General features: G+C 38.5%; 1 protein-coding gene across 1 annotated transcript in view; it reads right to left on the bottom strand.

The window, feature by feature from the left end:
- Positions 1-21640, bottom strand: part of TNN (tenascin N) — a 31165-nt gene that overhangs the window by 6666 nt on the left and 2859 nt on the right. Inside the window, exons 3-11 of the mRNA XM_070939224.1 lie at positions 21340-21603; positions 18037-18219; positions 14043-14132; positions 8852-9115; positions 8028-8291; positions 6052-6182; positions 3191-3323; positions 1394-1545; positions 303-399 (exon numbers count right to left, since the gene is read on the bottom strand). Coding sequence (XP_070795325.1) covers positions 303-399; positions 1394-1545; positions 3191-3323; positions 6052-6182; positions 8028-8291; positions 8852-9115; positions 14043-14132; positions 18037-18219; positions 21340-21603 — 1578 coding nt within the window. The remainder of the gene's footprint in view (positions 1-302; positions 400-1393; positions 1546-3190; positions 3324-6051; positions 6183-8027; positions 8292-8851; positions 9116-14042; positions 14133-18036; positions 18220-21339; positions 21604-21640) is intronic.

Below are 21640 nucleotides of genomic sequence, written 5' to 3'. Positions count from 1 at the left end.
AAATGCCATCATGTGACTGCAAGGGAGCATGCAACTGTCGTAATTTCAATTTCAAAGGTCATAGGTCGTAACCTTTTTTGAGACCATCAAAACTTTGAATGGATGTTAAGCAGTTGGTTGTTAAGTGAAGACTTCCTGTAGTATTGAGACTCTAAGAACTTGGGCCATGGAAGGAGCAGTGTGGAGATTCAATACCCATCCTCAGAAAAGTAGAATCCTTTAATTAGTATTTTTGCATTAATAGTGGTTCTTCTAAAAAGCCTATACATCCATCTTGAATGATATTCAAAAAACAATAGTACCCAGCCAAAATTCTCCAGAAGAACTTCCAAAACCTTCAATATAATTCTTCCATCTCTTAGAGAAATCCAGCTGCCCTGTGGACCTCCGCTGAATCATCTGCAAAAGCAGGCAGAAGCATATGAAAATTGGTTTACTGAATGTTAATTCTACATATAGAGTATTAAATATAGAAGAAAAATTGAAGGTAAGTCAGTTCATAATCCAGTAGATATAAATAGACTAGAATAAGCTATAGAATGTTACACATGAAATTCTCCCTGAATTTGAGAGTTCCAGATAATACTATTTCATTTATGGAGCAATCATGGTATCAAGTAAGCTATCCATTTTTATTTCTCCTTTGATATCCAACTCTTCAAACATTTAAGTTACACAGTTTTAGATCATATCTTCCCCCTAATTTTTCATTTCCATATTTCATGGCTATAAAAGCACACACATACACTGACCCACAACAAACAAGGTATTCTTGTGTGGTCTCATTAAGATTATTTGTCTGTGTAGAGAACTAATTAACATACTCTTTTGTGTACCAAAAGCTTTTAAAGTGAGAAAAAAGAGAACTGCACCCGTTTCAAAATTCAAAGTATGTTTGTGTGTATAATAGACCCCATTCACACATACACACAGAGACTCCATATTAAACTATGAAACAGGAAGAATATGAGGTAAGACAGAAGGTCAGCAATGGAGACTCATGACTAACAATGGATTGTCTGTACTTAGAATCAAAGTCTTCAGAGGTTTCAAGATGGTTGCAATATCAGCACTGTGATAAGCATGGAGGAAAAATGGCAAACTCAGTACAGGTAGGCCTCGTTTAGTGACTGCCTCAGACAGCAACCATTCACAGTTATGACAGTGATGAAGAAATAACTTTGCACCCAATCCTTGTGTTTATGACCTTTGCAGGTCTGTATGGCAAAGCAAAGCTGAAGTAAGATCATAAGCACAGTTGCAGTTTCACTTAGTAATTGCTTTGCTTAGCAGCCAAGTTGCTGATCCCAATTGTGGTTGCTAAACAAAGACTACCTATACCGGGAATAGCTAAAATTAATAATGTTTTGAAAGTAATGAAAACAACACTCACTATCCAACCCCCTCCATCAGTTGTCATATCACAATATACTTCAAGGGGTCTGTTGCTGTCACCATTCAGGTAGATGGTATATAGGCCGCTGATAGAATTACCATTTTGCTGGGTTTGGCTGCAATCCGCAGGGTAGGGATAATGCAAACTGACTTCAGGAGCAAAACAAATAAGAGCTGACATTATTAAATTTAAAGATGAAGATAAAAATGCAGAAAAGTCTTTGAATAACCTAGTGGCAAAAAAAGCTGAGGCCAAACCATCTAAGCCACTAAGACATTTGGATACATTTCATTAACAGCAGAGAAAAAGAAAAGAAACACTAAGAAAGCAAGGCATGAAGCTGTGCAAATGCAAGTCTAAACTATTAAACACTGATAAGACTTCTATTTCCCAGGCAACATTTCATTGCTTCTTTCTTTCTTTCTTTAATTCATATGTCACCCAAATCCCAGCAATTTAGGAACATTTTTGCATACAACTGCATTTTAGGATCATGTCATTGCATTTGTCACCTGTCAATAATCTTGTATTTCTCCATCTTCTCCATTTTTTTCACTATTTTGTAGATTAGATAGAAAGAGAAATCTAGCTTCCTTTGAGAAAAAAGAAAGGAAAAGCAGTTTCCTAATAACATTCTGTAAAGTATACTTCAGAATCCTGTTGTCCCTTTTGAAATTCCTTTATCCGTTACTGAGACCCTAACAGCTTTCTGCACATGGCCACCTGAATTGGCCTCTCTGCTCTTTGTTGTCTAATATATCTTCTGAACAACATGACTGCTTGAAAGATGTTACTTGATCATTGAGAGTTGTATGTGCTTTCCTACTTATAAGTGTGCTATTTTTTAAAATGTATCTTCTTTTAACTGTAAGCTTCCTTTTGATTCTCCAAACAGGGAAAGACACTTGGCTAAATTTCAAATAACAAAACTGTCATTTATTCAGTTTAATATTCTATTCCATTCCATTCCACTCTACTTCACACCACTCCACTCCATTCCATTCCATTCTGAATTGGTGAACTGAACTGGACTCTTCTTCCACTATATTTTCCTATATTTAGTGGCACAAATAGTGGCATTTAATATGGTCTTTGCATCTCATGTGTTTTACAAAAAGAATTTTCAAAGTATAAATATGAAGAAATTAAAATACTTTTTTCTGACCATTGACCATTTACCATTGCTCTTTATTTGATCTATTTAAAACAAGCATATGTCACAATTGCCTTGAATCATTATTTACCAATTTAGGGACAGCAGCCACACTTACATTCCGTAAAATTAAAACTGAACAATAGGAATATGGCACTTGGAATTACTACCAAATCTATAGAAATCTCCCAATGCTGACATTTTTGAAACTACTAACCTTCATTCTATTTCTGAATAACTACTGCTCTTTAAATTTGATGATTATGTCTTTTACCAATTTTGGACTGTTTTCAGACTAGTTTATTAGATCAATAATATTCCCACATGAGAAACAGGAGTTCTAACTTACAAAATCAAAATGCAAACATTGCTTAGTTTATTCTAAGCCCAAAAGTCTTTTTGTATTTGTTATGATATCCTCAAATACATGGTTATAAATATAACTATTCTTTTTTGTTATTGTGGTCTTCAGTTGCATATTTTCGTACTAATGTTCCATTTCCAAACCATCTTTTACCATAAATTCTTGCTCCAGACAAAACTCATCCCAGTTCAAATTCATTCCAGGTTCCTTCTCCTTTTAAGGACAAGTTACATATATAGCACCAAAATATTACAATACAAGAGTTCACAAGGCTTACTTGTAGAAAAAGTGGCAGTCACAGTTCGACTCCTCTGGTCTCCCTTAAAGGCTGTAATGTATATGGTGTACTTAGTACCACGGCTCAAGTTTTCTAGAACAAACTTTTGATCATTTGCTCCAAGCTGCACTTCCTGTCACAAAGAAGAAAGAGACTGAAATTATATTTAACTAATACATTAACCCTCCATTCCTATGAGCTGCTTTCCCCCAAAGCTCAGTGATGAATAGGAAATTACATGACTGGCTAAGATCACTGGGGACAGCAGATGACAAAAAATGTATGCTGTTCTTTAACTATGTGAAACATTAAAATGCAGACAGTATGTGAATAGAACAGGATGCATTTATATTCTCATTTACACAGGGGACTTTTTTATTTCCTGAATCACAAATGCTCTTCAACCATTTTGTGAAGCCTATCAATCTTTAGGGTTTTAGCTCCCTGCTGCATTTTTGAATGCACAGTTTTTATCACGATTGCTTGTCTCATTTTTAGGTGTCTTTTTGATAGTGTAATAAAACATTGTGTGGCTAACACAATAACATTTAACACTGAATATAAGGCAAAAACTTCTCCTCATACTTTGTGATCTAGTATTTAAGGCACCAGCCCAGAAAGCCGGAGATTGTGAGTTCTAGTCCTGCCTTAGTCATAAAAAACAGCCAGGCAATCTTGAGCCAGTTACTGTCTCTCAGCTCAACTCACTTCACAAAGTTGTTATTGTGGGAAAAATAGGAGAGAGAAGAGTGTTGGATATGTAGTACCACACCAAAAGGGCTGCTAGAGTCCAGATTCTTCTACCCCCTTTCTACAGGTACCCAGGCTCTTCCTGCTATAGTCACTCACCAGGTGTCTCAATGTCCATTGTTCTGGACATGAGTCTGCTCTGATCTCCTTCACAGGCACCTCCACTCGTCCAGCTCAGGTCACCTCCACTGTCCACTGGGGTGTCTGGAGCCCTTCTGAGCACTGGCCTGCTCACATGTCTGGGTCAGCTTGCCTCTGCCATCTGCTGGTACATCTGACCCCTCCCCCCCCCCCGTCACAGGCTCCTCTGTCCATTCGCCTCTGTCATGTCTGGAGCTCCCTCTGGTCACTTACCCACTTATCTGGGCCCATTCACCTCTGCCGTCTTCTCTCCCCTTTCCAGCCAAATCTCTCACCAAAAGTCCTTCCACCAAAACAGACAGAGCCCCCTTTTCTTCTTTCCCCGCCTCTTTCTCTCTCATGGAAACTTCAGGGTTATTTTAACTAAAAATTCTAATTCCTCAATTTCTAACTTTGTCTGAGATAAATGCGCCCCCCCCCCCCCCCGGCTGCCTCACCTTTCAGGATTCCAGCCAACTCTCTCACCAAAAGTCTTTCCACCAAAAACCTGACAGAAACACGCACCCTCTCTCCTTTTCCCGCCACTTCCTCCTTCAGCTGAAGATCCAGAGCTCCAGGCCTCCCTCCGCTACAAATATGTTTGCCACCTTGAGTTATTTGTAAAACTAATAAAGGCAGGAGATAGATAGATAGATAGATAGATAGATAGATAGATAGATAGATAGATAGATAGATAGACAGACAGACAGACAGACAGACAGACAGACAGACAGACAGACAGACAGACAGACAGACAGACAACCATGAAGGCATGGCAAGAACCATGTTTAGCCTTTCTGTACCACACCTACGCTTTTTTCTGTATCTGGGATATCAGCATCCTCCACAGACACAGTGTGAATTTCTGCAGAGAGGGCCCTGTAGCATATGCATGTCTGTGGGATGGAATGTGCACCTGCAGGAGCAATGGTGGCGGGGTTAGCAGAGTTTTCCCAGAGAGATGCCTGGATTAAGAGACTGCACAGTTGCAAACTGGATGGGGAGAGGAGAACAGATTCAGGAGAGCCACACCCTAGAATCTCTCAGGATATATCTAGTAGGTTAGAAGGTTATAGCTTTAGTTGGCAAGATTCTGTCCATTAAGTGTAAATAAGTAAAGGATTGAACTTGATTGGATTTCACTATGTTTCTGAGTTTGAACCTGACATCTGTGCCTCCAGGTCAGTTTTTGACTCCTGCAGATTAACTGGATTAATCCCTGCAGTTTTCCTGGCAAAGTTTTCAGAAGTGACTTGCCTGCTTCCTAGAGCTGAGAGAGGGGGACTGGCCAATGCCTAATATGGGACTAGAACTTACAGTCTCCCTGTAGTCATATACCTTGCATGTAAGATCCTCCTTGCAGATTTTTGCAGCTGACATAAAAATCCAACTTACTGTTTATTCTTTTCTTGCATTAGTGCCCAGCACGGGAAGAACAGTTGTGTTTTCCAATGTGCTGGGCCTTTTCATGATCCATTATTTGCTGATAATTATAGCTTAGTTTCTATAAGCCATTACTTGACTGCTATTGTAAGAATGCCTGAATTCAACTTTCATCTTCTATATTATTTTCCTGCCCTATAATTTGTTTTTATTTTGAAGTAATTGTAATAGTTATTTGTTTTTATTTTGAAGTAATTATAATAGTTACGGTATTTGTTTTTATTTTGAAGTAATTATAATAATTCTAATTGTGAACAATTATTGAAATAATCATATTATTTTATCAAGTTTTGGGCCATAGGATGTGGCTGTACCAGGTTCAGTTGCATATTCTTTTGGTTTTAGTGTGAGTTGCGTAGAACTATAGAACAAGGTGACATAAAAACATATGTACAAAAGAAGGCAAAACAAGACATTAGAATCAGGCTCAATTTATGGCAAATCTAGATGTGTTGTTGTGACTGTTGTCTGAAATGATCTAAGCAAGTCTGCCATGTGCTAATAGCTGGGTTGACCAATTTCACATATGGTGCATTTAGCAGGTTTACCTTACTGGTGCCAACAGGATGTTGATAGGTGAGAAGATAGCCACTGATTTGAGCATCTGGGGGCATCCAAGTGACTACTCCACTGGACTGTGTCACATCTGATATACGGATATTCTTTGGTGGATCAATATCTAGACAAAGCAGTGACCAGCATGAAAATACTCAGAAAGCTTATGAGAATTCAAAAAATTATATGCATATTCTGTGTTGCCTGTGTTGTTGAGTGGAACAAATTCTTCTTTGTTCTATGTATCTTCTTCTTTTCCCTGAGCAGTTATGTTTTAAAATACTTGTTGTCACTGCTGCCCTGGTTTGTCTCAGAAGAAGCAAACTATGGTATGGTAAAAAATTGCCTTTTGGAGAGTACATATCTGTGTCCATGTAGTTTTCTGAACAACAATGAAGCAATACTTTGTTACTGTCCATTTCCAGAATATTTTTTCAATTCCAGAATTTCCTGGCAACTCATCTCACAAATCACTGTCTTAATTTGTCCCACGTTGAAACTATACAGGTGGCACCATTCAGTGACCTTATTGCCAAGGCAGGATAAGGCTGAGTCATCAACACAATTTACTAGTATATTGACATTTTTTTCTGCCAACGTAGAGACTGGAAGTTAGCATATTAATACAGCCATTTGGATGTGTGCTAAGAAACAGAGTAGTTAGGGAAGAATCAACCCCAGAATATGTAGCTGAGGAGAAAATTTATGGACATGCCTAGGAGATATTGAAGGAGGTACTGAGAGCCAGCAGTAATATCTTGGAACCCAGCTATTACTTTTTTCTTTCATTCAAGATATAAGGGTTTAGAATACATATTAGGATACATATTTTATGTATACTGGCATGGCCCTTTTTATATTGAAGAATGACCAACCAGCTCTATCACCCTGTAAAATATTGTAGTCCTCAATTCTATGCATGTTATCTAAGAATTTCAGGAAATAGAGTGATATATAATTTACAGTAAGCATATATTTTTGCACTATAAGGGGCCAAATCGAAGATCTCATGGATAAATGTCTTTGGAGGGACATAAAAGAAAAGAGGCAGTGATATATGCAAGGGAGATAGAGCACAGTTCTGTAAGAAACTTTCTAATGCCCCAAAATGATGAGGCTGAAGGCTGGAGATCTATGACACAAATCTACCAAGTGATCTTTTATTTCAATTCTACTATCATTCTCTACAAGCTTTCAAATTATACATTTCCACTCCTACCCTTTCTTGAACATGTAGCAAAGATAGCAGAACCTAATTGGATATTTATAAATTTACTCCCTATTTAATCCCAGGGAGAAAGGAATACTTATAGAATAATTGACTGTCAGTCAACAGAGGGTGCTGCAGGACTCCGTATATATGCTAGGTTTGTCCCTAGCATTTCCTAAGCAGCCCTGTTCATGCAACTGTGTAACTGGAAAATATAGTACAACTTGTACTGGAATACATAAGGAAAATAGCAATAGCAATAGCACTTACATTTATATGCCACTTCACAGTGCTTTACAGCCCTCTCTAAGCGGTTTACAGAGTCAGCATATTGCCCACAACAGTCTGGCTCCTCATTTTACCGACCTCAGAAGGATGGAAGGCTGAGTCAACCTTGAGCCGGTGAGTAAATAGTATAGTATAGAACTCATCACCTCTGGTAGCAGTATGATTATATCACTGTCATTTTCAAAGGACACCCAAGGTGCTTTTCCAAGAGGCAACTGGACTTTCTGTTTTTTCTTTGAAGATGTTTCGCTTCTTGGATGAGAAGCAAAACGTCTTCAAAGAAAAAACAGAAAGTCCAGTTGCCTCTTGAAAAAGCACCTTTGGGACAAGCATTACCTGGATGACTGAGAATCTCCATAGACATTCAAAGGGCACTCTTTCATTAAACTTATGTTATTCAGAACCTCTGCAGAATATTTTTATAGGTTAAGAAATGCAGTTATCCACTCCCACCACCCTACTCAAGTTTACCTGTCATCATTTTTGTGCTTGCCCTTTTGCTCTGCTGGCTTCCCTTCACTGCCCAGATGTGGAGAACATATTCCATGCCTGGTTTCAGGTTTGTCAAAGTAGTCTTGATGTTATCCTTCCCTACGGGTACCTCTCTGGTTTCTCCATCAGCAGATGTATAGCTGAGGATGTTCTGTTCTACAGGTGCCCAGGCCTTGTTCCAAGACACAGCGGCTGAGTTTTCTGTCACCTGGTCTGTTTTCAGATTGGTGGGGCCATCTATTTCTGTGAACCAAGGAACAGTTTATTGCATTTTTTCCTCAGTAACATTGGATTATATTTTCTTTTTTAAAGTCCTCCATTTTCTTAAAATGATCTGTCAATCTTTACTGAAGAGACCATATGGCCATGTATAAATTTAAGATAACTTTTAACAACTAAATATCAGCATTATACACTATGCTTGTTCCTTGATGTCTGAAAATTTAAATTTATGGATTACTAAAAAAGGAAGCAAGAATCTGGGAAAACCATTTATTTATTGTTTCTGAATAGTTTTGTCAGAATTGTTGTCATATTCAGCTTCAACAAAGGCAGGAAGTGTTATATATATATAACTCTGCCATCTTGTTCTTAACATGCCTGATATAACCATTACTGAAAAGAGGAAAGTGTGGTTCATTGATGTTGCTAAATCACATGGTGCTAGGAGTCAAGAAAAACAATTCAAAATACTGGGACTTGCAGATTGAAATAATGCTTATGGAAAAAGAAATCTAGTGCACTGAGTAGAATTAAATCGCAAGGACTCATGAAGATTTCACAATTTCATATCTATGGAATACCTGTTTCAGCTTCTGTGCTTGCCCTTCTGCTCTGCTCAGTTCCCTTGACAGCCCAGATGTGGATAGTGTACTCCATGCCAGGTTTCAAGCCCACAAGAGTAGTGGTTCTCTTGTCCTTGTCAATGGATATTTGTCTGGTATCACCACCAACTAAGTTGTAGCTCACTACATAACCATCAATGGGAGCCTGGGCTCCATTCCAAGAAATGGTTGCTGTGTTTTCTGTTACTCGGTCTGTTACTAAATGTGTTGGGCCATCAATGTCTAGGAAGGAATTAGAAATTTAAATTAGGACAGTGATTCTGACAAGTTTTTCATTGTCCACCATTTTTCAAGGCTAATTCAGAACGTTTTGATGCTTGGGGGTATACAATCCACGTGGCACCCTTTCATCCCACCAGTTACAAAGGGCATAAGCCAGCCTGAGAAGATTTGATACCTGGGGCTAGCACAAAGAAACCTTCCCATGGAGGTTCCCATGTGCTGCTCACATGGATCATTTCTGTCTCATCTGTTCTTTTAAGAGCAATCAGAATCACCACTTTTTTTGTAATCTGCTGGTTTCTTCACCTAATACAGATTTAAATGATAATAACAACATCTGTCCACAAGCTCCTGTCAGAATCACATCCATCATGTTTTGTTTTAGAAAATCTGTGTTGCCTTCTCAAGTATACTGGCTGACTTGTAATGGTATACTTCTCTTTCCCCCATTCAGATCTTTTCACTGAGAGTCATTGCAGCCTCAAGGTCATCCCTTATTGTTTTGTATCTTGTTTTCCCTCTTTTGCAGTAGCAAAGAATCTTTGCCCAGATTTTCCCAGAGACTGGGTGGGGTAGGTAGGAGGTATCATACTTCTGGAACTGAGATGTAGCTTTCTCTGCTTGCTCCTTCAAATATATACACCATTTATGATCATGATTCCCCACATCAAGACAATCCAGTCTTAATCTGAGTTTTAGCAAAACTAGTTCTCTTCCCATTTCTAGCATTGAAGTTACTCCTTCGGGAGTTCACTTGCTTAAAAATAGATGTTATTACACAGGGGATTATATTCAGGGTCTTCAGCTGGACATCTTGCTACAGCAAGACAGCTCTGCCACATTTAAAACTTCAAACTAGCCTAATTCCTGGGAATCCCCAAAGAACCAGTATTTTGTATTCCACGTATTTCAATCATATTTGTTTCTGGCATATTTGCTCAAACCCCCCTTCCTCCTATGATGCATTCATTTCTTCATAAAAACTGTTTTCTTATCAGCTGATAACCTCAGTTCTTCCAAAGGTCTGAAAAGTAGAAATGCTCTCTTAATCCAACTCTTTCTTGGAAAGAGATCCTGGTGCCTTGTGAAAGGGATTTAGAAAGTCTTATTGCTTAGGTCAGCATAGAAGAAATATGCTTTCACTTGATAGCATGTTTGTTAGACTTCTTCAATCAAATGGCTGCAGTGTGGTAGAGCTTAGTGTCTATGGGCAGTGTAAGAACTGTAAGCACTTCAAGGTAAGACAGACTAGGAAACCAAAGTCATGTAGGCTAATACCACTGTTACTATAAAGATATAGTAACATAATTTTGCATGTCTGAATGTGCTTTCCCACCCTCTCTTCAACTTGGCAAGAACTAGGAAAAATTTTGTCTGAGACATTTTTTCACGTCACATTTCTTCCCCAGACACAGAGTATCTAACCATTGCCTTGGTAGCAGCTTTTCTTCCTTCTGCTCAAGGTCATTCCTTCTTCAATTTACAAGAACAGGAGTGAAGCTGCTGTGTTTATTCCAAACTGCTCTTACCTGCATATAATTGATGGAGGGAGGAGAAGAAATTCCAGTTGAATGTGAACAAGTATTCTGCCTCTTTCCCCTGGGAGCACCAATGTGGTTTACCATCACCACCATCTAGTTTCATGGTGAGTTCCCTCAAATTACTAATAATTACTTAGATTTCTGTATAATTTGGGGTCATTTTAGACAAGTTATGTGGAGTCTGCTATTCTGAGAGCAACTCTTTTGTGTGGTTAGAGTAACATTCAAATGACCTAACCACTTGGCAAAGGTTGTCTGTGTGGTCTTTTCACAGAATTGGCCTAAAGCATCTTGTGGCAGGCTAGTTCCATGATCAGATGGAACTGTGCTGATCCCTTGCTCCTCAGGAGTTGGATCATATTTTCCTGTCTCGTATGTAAAATCATGCTTGGGCAACTAGAGGTCTTTCTCACCAATGTGTTAGCATTATATACTGCGTGTTGGTAGAAAGCAATACCAGCATAAAATTTGCCAATCCCTACCATGGATCTATCATGTCTCTTCTGAGTCCCTGTCAGATAGTATTATTCTAATTTATGAGGGTGCCATAATAAAGGCAAGGTGATTGGCTTTCTCCTCTGGCTTTGTTGCCACCTCCCCACTTCAGCAAATCATCAGCCAGCAGATAAAACATGTCAGCCTGAGCACTCTGATAGCAATGATGGACTTCAGGATTTTATCTTTAAATGAGCTGCTTTGGAAGAGTAATTAAAACTGGCAAATACAGAGAAAGTAACAAATGAGCAGCAAAAGCTCAGTTTGACATTCCTCATTGTTTTTGGGACACTGCAGTAAAGAGGAGGAGAACTAGTGTATCTACCTTTGTTCTCTCCTACTTGTTCAAATCCTGGAGTGAAGTTGGTATCAGAAATAGACAGGACTTGCTAATGTCCAATATAAAAGGCACTCCAGAAACAAAACTACTTGTGGGGAGACTAGATACTGAGAGGAGAATTGTTGCAATGGTTAGTGATCAAAAGTTCGGGGCATGCCTTTATCTCCCAACTCTCCCCAAACACTTATAAGGCCTAGCTTTCAAGATAACGGCTGACAAATCATTACAGAGTTTACCATCTTGAAGCTTTGGTGCAATGGTTCCAATAATCTCTTTTTCATATAGTGATACATGTGATGCTTTTCAGATTACCTTGCTGGTTTGCAGGAGTGTGTCATGAGAGAACCTATTTCTTTTAAATAAAGGACTGGTTTTAGAGAGCTCCTTCCTGGTTCTTACATGGTTGCAAATATCTCAAGAAAAACTTTGTTTGCTTATGAAAACAACTCCCCCATGCTTTGCCTGCTTTTCTCATTGCTGCTTCCTCTCAGCTGTGCCTTAGAAGCTGTTTTTTATCCCCAAGCAGGGGATAAAAAACCAGCAAACTAACTTGCTGAAGCTGACCAGACTAAGGACGCTAGCCAGATGAATATCTAGTAGGCAGATTTTTCCCCCCGATTTTCCTCCCCAAGAACTAATCTGCATCTTATACTCAGGTGCGTCTTATACTCCGAAAAATATGGTAAATGAAATTCTATGTTAACAGACAAAGGCAACTTCATCTCTCTTGCTGGTCTATACTAGCAAAGGTAAAAGTTTCCCCTGTCCAGGTGTGTCCAACTCTAGGGGAAATTCATCTCATCTCTGTTTCTTAGCTGAGGGAGACAGTGCATCTGAAGATACTTCCATGGTCATGTAGCCAGCATGACTATACAACACCAAAATGCACAGAACATTGTTACCTTCCCACCATAGTTCCCATAGTTACCAAAGTGGTAACTATTTATCTATTCACATTTGCATGCTTTCGAACTGCTAAGTGGGCTGGAGCTTGGGCAAATAATGGGAGCTCACCCCATCATGCAGCATTCAGATCTTGAACCCGGCTGCCAGCTGACAAGCTCAGCATCTTTAACTGCTGAGCCATCGCACTCCCTGGCCTATATATAGCACATCACCTTTAAGATGTTGCTTAGAGAAAAGTAAGGCTTTTCAATCTTATGTAGTTCTTAATAAATTTATCTTACTCTCTAAATATAAGGAATGTCTCTTAACATTCATTGATAGCTGGGCAAGGCTTAATCTGCAACCAAGACAACAATACCATGAACATTTTCTAATTGGGGCCTGATGCTACTTAATTATTTGGTATCCTTTTAGCATTCTGCATGTTCTTAGAACCACATCTTCTAATAAGACTTCTGCCAAATTCAAATCTCCAGTCAAAGGGACATTTTCTGATCAAGCCATTTTCAATGTATCAACCAACAATAACTAGCAAAGTTCACTTATACCAATAGTGTCATTTGTTTGGGTTATACAATTAGAAGCAAGACTGCATTGGCAAAACTGCAACTCCAGCAGTCTGCCCTCTGACTGATGTCATGCTATGCAATTCATTCTTGGACGATTCTGAAGCCAAATTTGTGGTCTTCTTTACTCCAAAGCCAGGAGTTTGGTGGTAGCCATCCCACACAGAAGCAAAACATGAACCAACCAAAAGTTACAAATGTATAAACATCACTGAGCACACAACATCCTGATGTTTTAATCTGAAATAGTCAAAGGAGCCTGGGCTAATCTCTGATACATTTTTAAATGGTTTCCAAAGGCTGGAAAGCCAAAAGAGTGGTCATCATGACAACCCTACTCCCAGATTTTCAGACTAGTAACTGAAGACATAGCAATAGGGAATTTGACCTGCTAACACAGATGCATTTTCCTCTTCATGCATTTATTTTAATCATTAGCATAGAGCCTGCACTGAATATAACCCTACAATGACTTTTGGTATGAGGCTTTCTGTGGGGAAGTTTCAATATAGAATTCAGGGCCAATGAACTCTGAAGTGGGGAAGTTTCTCCCTGAGGTATGTAACAGAAATTAAGGGGCAGATTGTCAGAAAGCTTACAATAGTCCAATTATGAAGTAACTGGGTCATGAATGACCATGTGAAGGTCATCCGGTCGAGGAAAGGGCACCACAAGATGGATCTGTGCAAAAACCTTCCTGATCATAGAGTTGCACTCTAATCTCAAATGGTATTGTCCCAAAGCCCTTCTACCTGAAAATTCTGGGATCTAGAAAATTAGAATCATTTATATAAGTCCTACTCAATATATATTATGAATTTATACATGTTCCATACATGTCAAGACTCTGCAGACCAACCAAACAACTCACAGAGGTTGGGACCAGAGTTAACTGGGATAATCCCCTCTCTTCCTGGCATGCCTATTGTTTCTTCCTGGACACTAGCTTTCAGTAAAGTGTGATTGGATGATCTAGCTGTATGGCCGATTGCTGCGATAGCTGTGAAGACCAATAGTGATTGTGCTGTGATATTGTGTAAGAATGTCATAATGCTACAAACAAAGCTTTCTGTTTATACCTGTCCAACCATGTACAGAAGATGGCTTCCCTTCAGCCTCATTCCTCACAGATATGACAGTGATCTTATATTTGGTTCCTGGCTTCAAGCCTATGGAAAGAAGAAACAGGGGGGAAATGATAAAATGGTCTGAAACATATTGTCCTTTTCTTTCCTTTTCTTTCAAGATTTAATGGGACAAGTTTTAAATTACATTTTTTACATTTCTTAGATAATATGTCCAGAGTAATACTTTGATATCATATTTGAGGAAGAATAAAATTTCACTTTGGTTCTACATTATTGCACTCAAAACAATTATATCACCTTTCAACTGTTTCTGAGCTCAAGGAAGCCATTAATGTAATGCTTTAATGTTTTGTATCAGATTCTATGAAAAAAATTGTTTTGTTAAGTCTATGGCTGCATCTGCAGTTTTCATCATAGGCTTTGTTGCATAACCCACTTTATAGCCGCACAAGACAGACCTTTATTGTAGCAATACCACAACTATTGAAATGTTTCCATTCTAGTGAGTTTTAAATTGTCTAAGACTATTTGCATTCTAATAGAGCACTGAGAGGTTTTTTAGGCTGCAGTATTTTCTCAGAGTCAGCTTCTTTTGAAGCAGGTCATAAAAGGCATCTGGAATTTTATAAAATGTATGTTTTGTTTACTGATATACAGATTGAGTAGAACTGATGCTCGCAGGCACAGTGCCTACAGATGGTATACGAGACATATTAAGGACAGAAAATTGTGGGTTCCCTTGATTTTTCTTTCCTACCCTTCCATCAAACATTACCAGCTAGCAAAAAAATATCCATTGGTCACCCTGTAATCATGGGTTGCGTCTGGAGAAGCCACTTTTGACAATTGATTAGTCCAGTAGTTTAATGGAAATGTTGTCTAGGGGTAACCTAAATTTCAGCTGATAAATTTCATCTGGAGACAGGTTTAGTGCTACTCTGAAATAGTATTAAACTTATGTTCAGACAAAGGGAGCAGGAATAGGTAGAGTTATGACTTTAGCAACAAAGACCAAAATGGTCTTTCTCCCCATTTTATCCTGCACCTTCTGCCATAATAAGTCAACTAAGTCCAACAATAATATCATCATCACATCCCAAGTCCTTGGTAAAGACCTGATAGGTAAACAAAAATGTCAAACCCAGTCTGAACATCTGGCTGACTGTGCAATGATTAATCATCATCATCATCCATTTTAAGATTGCTGGTAGCAACCTGTATCAACCATTAGCACCAATCAATGACATTTGTGATACATTTTTAAATGTTCAGTTGACTGAGTTTCATGTTTAATGAAAAGAGATAGCACCAACAATAACAACAACAATAATAGCAATAACAATATACTTGGAACAACTTCCATCCTGCGATAAATATCTGTAACACCATCAAACATCCAGATTTGGTAAGGACTCAATAGGTGGACAGAGATGCCAAACCCAGACTGAACATCTGGCTGACTGTGCAATGATTAATCATCATCATCATCATCATCATCATCATCATCATCATCATATATTTTAAGAAGATACTTGGTTGATACCTAGGATGCTGGCAGCAACCCGTATCAACCATTAGCACCAGTCAATGGTATTTGTGACACATTTTAAATGTCCAGTTGACTAAGTTTCGTGTTTAATGAATAAAAGAGATAATAATAATAGAGAAAGTCATAGAAAATGAAGAAGTTAAATTGCTCTGGGACTTTAGAATTCAAACAGACAGATAGATACCTGTCACATAACACCTCAGACTTAACAATTGTCGATAAGAAAGACAAAAAAAGTATGGATAGTGGATGTGGCAGTGCCTGAGACAGTAGAAGAGAAGAGAAAGAATTGGAAAAAATAACAAAATACAAAGGAAGACCAATGAAAAACAGAAAAGAAGCATCGGAAGACAAAACAGTACATGGCCAGTGCATTTTAAAAAATAGCAGGGAAAGCAGATAATAACAAGACCTGGCAATAGCTAAGAGCAGGAAAGCTGAAAAAAGAGACAGAGAGACTAATTCTGGCGGCACAAGACCAAGCCTTAAGAAATGTATACAAAGCCAGAATTGAGAAGTCAACAATGCTGCTTCTGCAAAGAAGCTGAAGAAATAGTGGATCATTGCAGGTAGCTGCTGCAAGAAGATAGCTGACTACAAACAACAGCATGACAAAGTAGCAACAATGGGGCATTGGAAGATCTGCAAGAAATACTTGCAAGCAAGAATTGATGAGACTATAAAAAAGAGAAAACAATAGAGAATGAAAACTAAAGTGCTCTGGGACTTTAGAATTCAAACAAACACATAACATGCCAGACTTTACAATTGTCAATAAGAAAAACAAAAATGTCTGGTTAGTGGACATGGCAGTACCTGTAGACAGCAGAATAAAAGAGAACAAACAGAGAAGATAATAAAATACAAAAACCTGCAAATAGGAATAGAAATAGCAAAAAAAAGAAATAGAATAGAAATAGCAAAAAACAAAAAAAAACAAAAAACAAAGGGAGTACCAACAGTAATAGGGTGCAAACCCAAAACAACTGGAGCACCTCTTGAATACCCATCGGCATTCACAAATTCATCATCACTCAATTGCAAAAGACAGCTTTACTCAGGATAGCTTACATCCTATGACAATACCTTCAACATCATAAAACATCAACATCTGCCTATCCCAGGTCCTTGCGAAGGACTTGGTAGGTAGGAAAAAAATCCCAAATCCAGTCTGAATACCTTGCTGACTGTGCAACAAACCATAATAAGATTAAAACCATTAACACCATAATAAGATTAACACCAGACCAACAATCAAGAAGTAGACAATGCCCCAATCAAGGGACTAATAACACAGACAAACAAGCTAATAGTAAACAACAGTCTAATCGAGGAACCACCAAGACCATTCCCACCAATACTGACAGGGCAAGCCACTACTATATAAAAATAAGAGCAAACTCTGTTCCCTTCTAGCACTGATGATGTTAGCTAATCATTACCTAATAATCATTTGGTAATGAAACATCTCCAAGAAAACAAACTCAGAGGGAATCAAGGACCTCACAATTAGTTAGATGCTGTTCAGACAGATCCAGATCTCCAAGCTGGCAGAGACCAGGTGGTCAGTGAAGCACTTCGTATTGAGCTCACAGAAAAACTGTCACAGATTATTGTTTGCTTAAAGGGAAAAAAGGACCTAAGAATTGGAATAGCTAAGAAGGATTCTAAGCTTTCTGAGGTACAGGATGGTGATGACATGAAGACATCATGAGGATATGGCAGAAAAAAAGAGGCTGTTAGGGCATGTTTGTGGTTGCAAACTGAAAAGCCTGTTATAACATTCTACCCAGCCATCATTGTGCCAACATATCAATGTTAACAAAGACAGGTTTTGCATTCCATAATTATCTTATGTTTTTAAAATACATTAGCAATCATTAGGGGAGAAATTCTGCAGTTATCCTTTGGTTCTAAAATAAAGTAAAAGAGAAAATAATATTTCCAAATTGGACAGAAAGGAGGAAACATAGACTTCGATTCTCAAAAGCATTTAGAAACTGCTTCTTTGGAAACCAATTATGTGTCAGGGCTTCTGGTTGTCTGCTGAAGTGGTCATCTATGTTCTGTGCTTTAACCTATATAAAATATTGTAAGCTTCTAATGCAGGAGTAGGCAAAGTGGAGCACACCTTTTAGAGTCCACCTGACTGACTGCCATATGTGGACTTCCACTCCCCAGCCAACCATCTTAAAGTTGCCAAGGTGGAGAAACACTGGTCTAAAGCCCTTGCTGGAGGCTTCCTTTCCAAAGAAATTGACCTCTATCTCAGAAATGGAAAGCACATAACAAGATGGTAAAATATAAATAGACGAGAACCCTAACTCTGAAAACAGAAACTTTTTTTTCATTCCTGCAATTGCTCAGCCAACTTTTTGGTACCAAATGAACAGATTAATTGCCCTTATTCTGGATAAGCACACATTGATTGCTTACCTGTGATGATGTATCTGCTCTTCACATCATTACTTTTGGGAACCACTACTTCCTTCTCCTCTCCAGACAAAGAACTGAACCTCAGTTTGTAGTAATCCACTTCTGTTGCTGGATTTTCCCATTCCACTTCCAATGAGTTCTCAGTCTCCTCCGTCACCCAGATATGCCCAATTGCAGAAACGGCTAAAACGAACATTGACAAAGAGGACTCCAAGACTACAACAACCAAGCTTTTTTGTGCAGAGTGTTGATTATAAGGACATTTTTAACATGAAGAATTATGTAATCACTTAGCTATGGTAAACAAAGGATGCATTTATACTTGCAGCTTTCCCAAAAATCTACTAGTGATTTTTGCACAAAGCAAAAATCTAATTTTTGTATTAGCCTACAACTAACACAAATAAATGTTGGTATTAATCTACAGCATGGCAGTCATTTTCTAAAAGTCCATAAGCACTTTGCATTGGTGTAGCAACCAACCAAACTTTTCCCCAAACCATGTTTACTCTCCTTGAATATATCTCTATAATTATAATTATGTTTATTTCCATTTTCCCTCTTGGATCCTTTTAGATATTGATACTATTGTACAAATAAATCTTTCTTCAATATAAAAAAACACATAGTTTTAGGATAAACTTATTTTAGGATAATTTAGGGTCATGTCAGGATTTGAGTTAGTCCTCCTTCTTAGGAAGATCACAACACAACATAATGAGGACCAAAGACCATCTTAAGGTAGCATCAGTTTATAGACAGACAAAAAACGCTTTATTACAGGCCAGAGCTTAAAATAAAATATAGAAACAAAAAGCAGTAATTCAGTATAAAATAAAATAAAAACACACATTTATATATAAGTTTAAAAGAAAATATGATATAATAGGAAAGTTTTCCTAAAAGTAAATTTGGTATCAATAACAGTAATTAAATGATTGGGTTATATTATGCCTCTTACCCATAATATTAGAAAGTTTTAATATTTAATTCTTAGAGACATAGGTATCTGAAGGGAATTAAGATGGTGGCCACAACTATATAATCAAAGCCTTGACCCTTTTTTATGTTCATTGATCCTCACTTATTTGGCCCCCTAGCTTAAGTCAGAGGGCTACAACCAACTAGTGGCAAATAGTTGGACTGGAAGACCTGCAAGGTCCCTTCCAATTCTATTATTCTGTAAATTTAGCTAAGCCTGCCTACCATCAAAGATAGTCTTTCATGCAGGAGCATCCACAGGAGGGAATGTGAAGCCTGAAGTAGTATTAATATTTTATATATGCAAAGAAATACATCTCACTGAATGCATCCTATTGAACTGATTAGGATTAATATTCATTAATCATATATGCCTATTATGATTAGAGAAAAGGGGCGGGGCTTTGGTGATGTGGACATGGACACCATCTTGATTTTTTTTTAACCATCACCCCTTTCAGACACACCTATCTATAGGCAAAGTAGACAGAACCGCCTCACTGTGAGCATATAACTTCCCCAAACCTTCTTCAGAACCATACACACACATTACATTCACACAAATGGACATACTGTGCATATTACCCCAAATCCTCACTATGACAAGTAGGATTTAAAATAGTATTCACTAATATTAATGATTTAATAAATCAATATTAATTATTTTAATGCCTGGTTGCAGCACCAGAGGATCCTGGAGTGAGAATTGATCCTTTCTTCCTCAAAAGCACCCAGTAGGATTATATTTTATGAGACAATAAAAAAGCCTGCATACAGTTCATGACAAATTCACTTTTTAAAACACTGACTGAGAACATGAGTTTTGGGCAGAGGAAGTTTCATCCCTCCCTTTTCCTGAGATTCTCCCCTCATCCCCAAAAATAGGCTTCCATACATACAACAGGTATCAAAACAATTCATGATCATCAGTGGGAACTTTGTCTAAATGTTACTGGATGGAAGGAAAGGCTTCATTTCTGATCTTTAATTATCAGTTTTTGCCTTTTTCTAAACCCTGAGATAGGAGAAGGGACCTTGGAAAACGTGCAGTTGGAAAACAGCTTTCAAACCAGAGGTGGGTTTCAGCAGGTTCTGACCAGTTCTGGAGAACCGGTAGTGGAAATTTTGAGTAGTTCGGAGAACCGGTAGTAAAAATTCTGACTGGCCCGCCCCCATCTATTCTCTGCCTCCCGAGTCCCAGCTGATCGGGAAGAAATGGGGATTTTGCAGTAACCTTCCCTTGAATTGGGGAGGGAATGGAGATTTTACAGTATCCCTCCCCTGCCATGCCCACCAAGCCATGCCCACATCACCAAGCCAAACTCACAGAACCGGAAGTAAAAATTTTTGAAACCCACCACTGTTTCAAACCTTCAGGGAAACTAATTTAGGCCATGGACAGAGGTGGGTTTCAGCAGGTTCTGACCAGTTCTGGAGAACCGGTAGTGGAAATTTTGAGTAGTTCGGAGAACCAGTAAATACCATCTCTGTCTGGCCCCGCCCCCATCTATTCTCTGCCTCCCGAGTCCCAGCTGATCGGGAAGAAATGGGGATTTTGCAGTAACCTACCCCTGGAATGGGGAGGGAATGGAGATTTTACAGTATCCCTCCCCTGCCATGCCCACCAAGCCATGCCACGCCCGCCAAGCCACGCCCACAGAACCAGCAGTAAAAAAAATTGAATCCCACCACTGGCCATGGATATTTACTCCTTATGTAATTCTTGGCTGTGGCTCTGGTCATGAAAAAAGCTACCCCAAACTCTGGAGAAATCTTGAGGGAACTGGTTCCAGATGGAATATTAGCACCATCTGCTACAGTATTCAATTAGTGTTAATTCTTGTCTTTAAACAGTTATTTTTCAGAGGGAACCTGCCACTGACATGGCATAGATATGCACATGATTTCCCCCCACCCCACCCCAAAAAGGAGAGAAAAACATAGTGGCATGAAATGTGACTCCGGTTAGAGGGGCTGTACCTTCTGACCTCATTTTGGCTATGGAGGTAACCAAAGAAAGAAACAAATGAAGAAGATAAATTAAGTAAGCAGATAAAAACATTGCAAAGAGAGTTAAAATTAAGCTGATCCCTATCAGCTACTTCCCTTTTTTTTTGTAGGACACTAGAATCCAACTTGGGACAAAATATTAGAAATAGCTACCATTCAGACATTTGTTCATTCAAATAACCATATTTCATATAGGGACCATTTCCTTAAGAAACAATATTTGCATTATTAGTTTTTCAAAGCCTTAGCCTTCTGTTGATGTGAAGTCCCTGCAGGTTCAAAGATAATGGAAAGAAAATGGCAGTGTCCTACCTGTGCTACCTTGCAGGAGTTCTGGTTCACTGAAGACTTCCTTCTTTACATTGCGAAGTGTGATTACATATTCTGTGCCAGGAATCAGACCCCGAATCTCATAATTTGTCTGATCTTTGGGCACCCGTATTTCTTTCATCAAGGTCTCTTCCCCAACAGGAAAGTAGCTGATGAGGTAGTAGTCCACATCTATTATCTTATCCCAGCCAATGGTTAGGGAATTTTCGGTGGTTTTAAGGAGATGGACATTCCATGGGGCAAGCACTATTGGGAAATAATGGGAAGATTTTAAAATAATGCA

The sequence above is a fragment of the Pituophis catenifer genome, unplaced genomic scaffold, assembly GCF_029215685.1.
Source record: "Pituophis catenifer annectens isolate HBS135680 unplaced genomic scaffold, rPitCat1.0.hap2 SCAF_3, whole genome shotgun sequence".
Taxonomy (NCBI): Eukaryota; Metazoa; Chordata; class Lepidosauria; order Squamata; family Colubridae; genus Pituophis; species Pituophis catenifer.
This window is presented reverse-complemented; position numbering and strand designations above follow the sequence as displayed.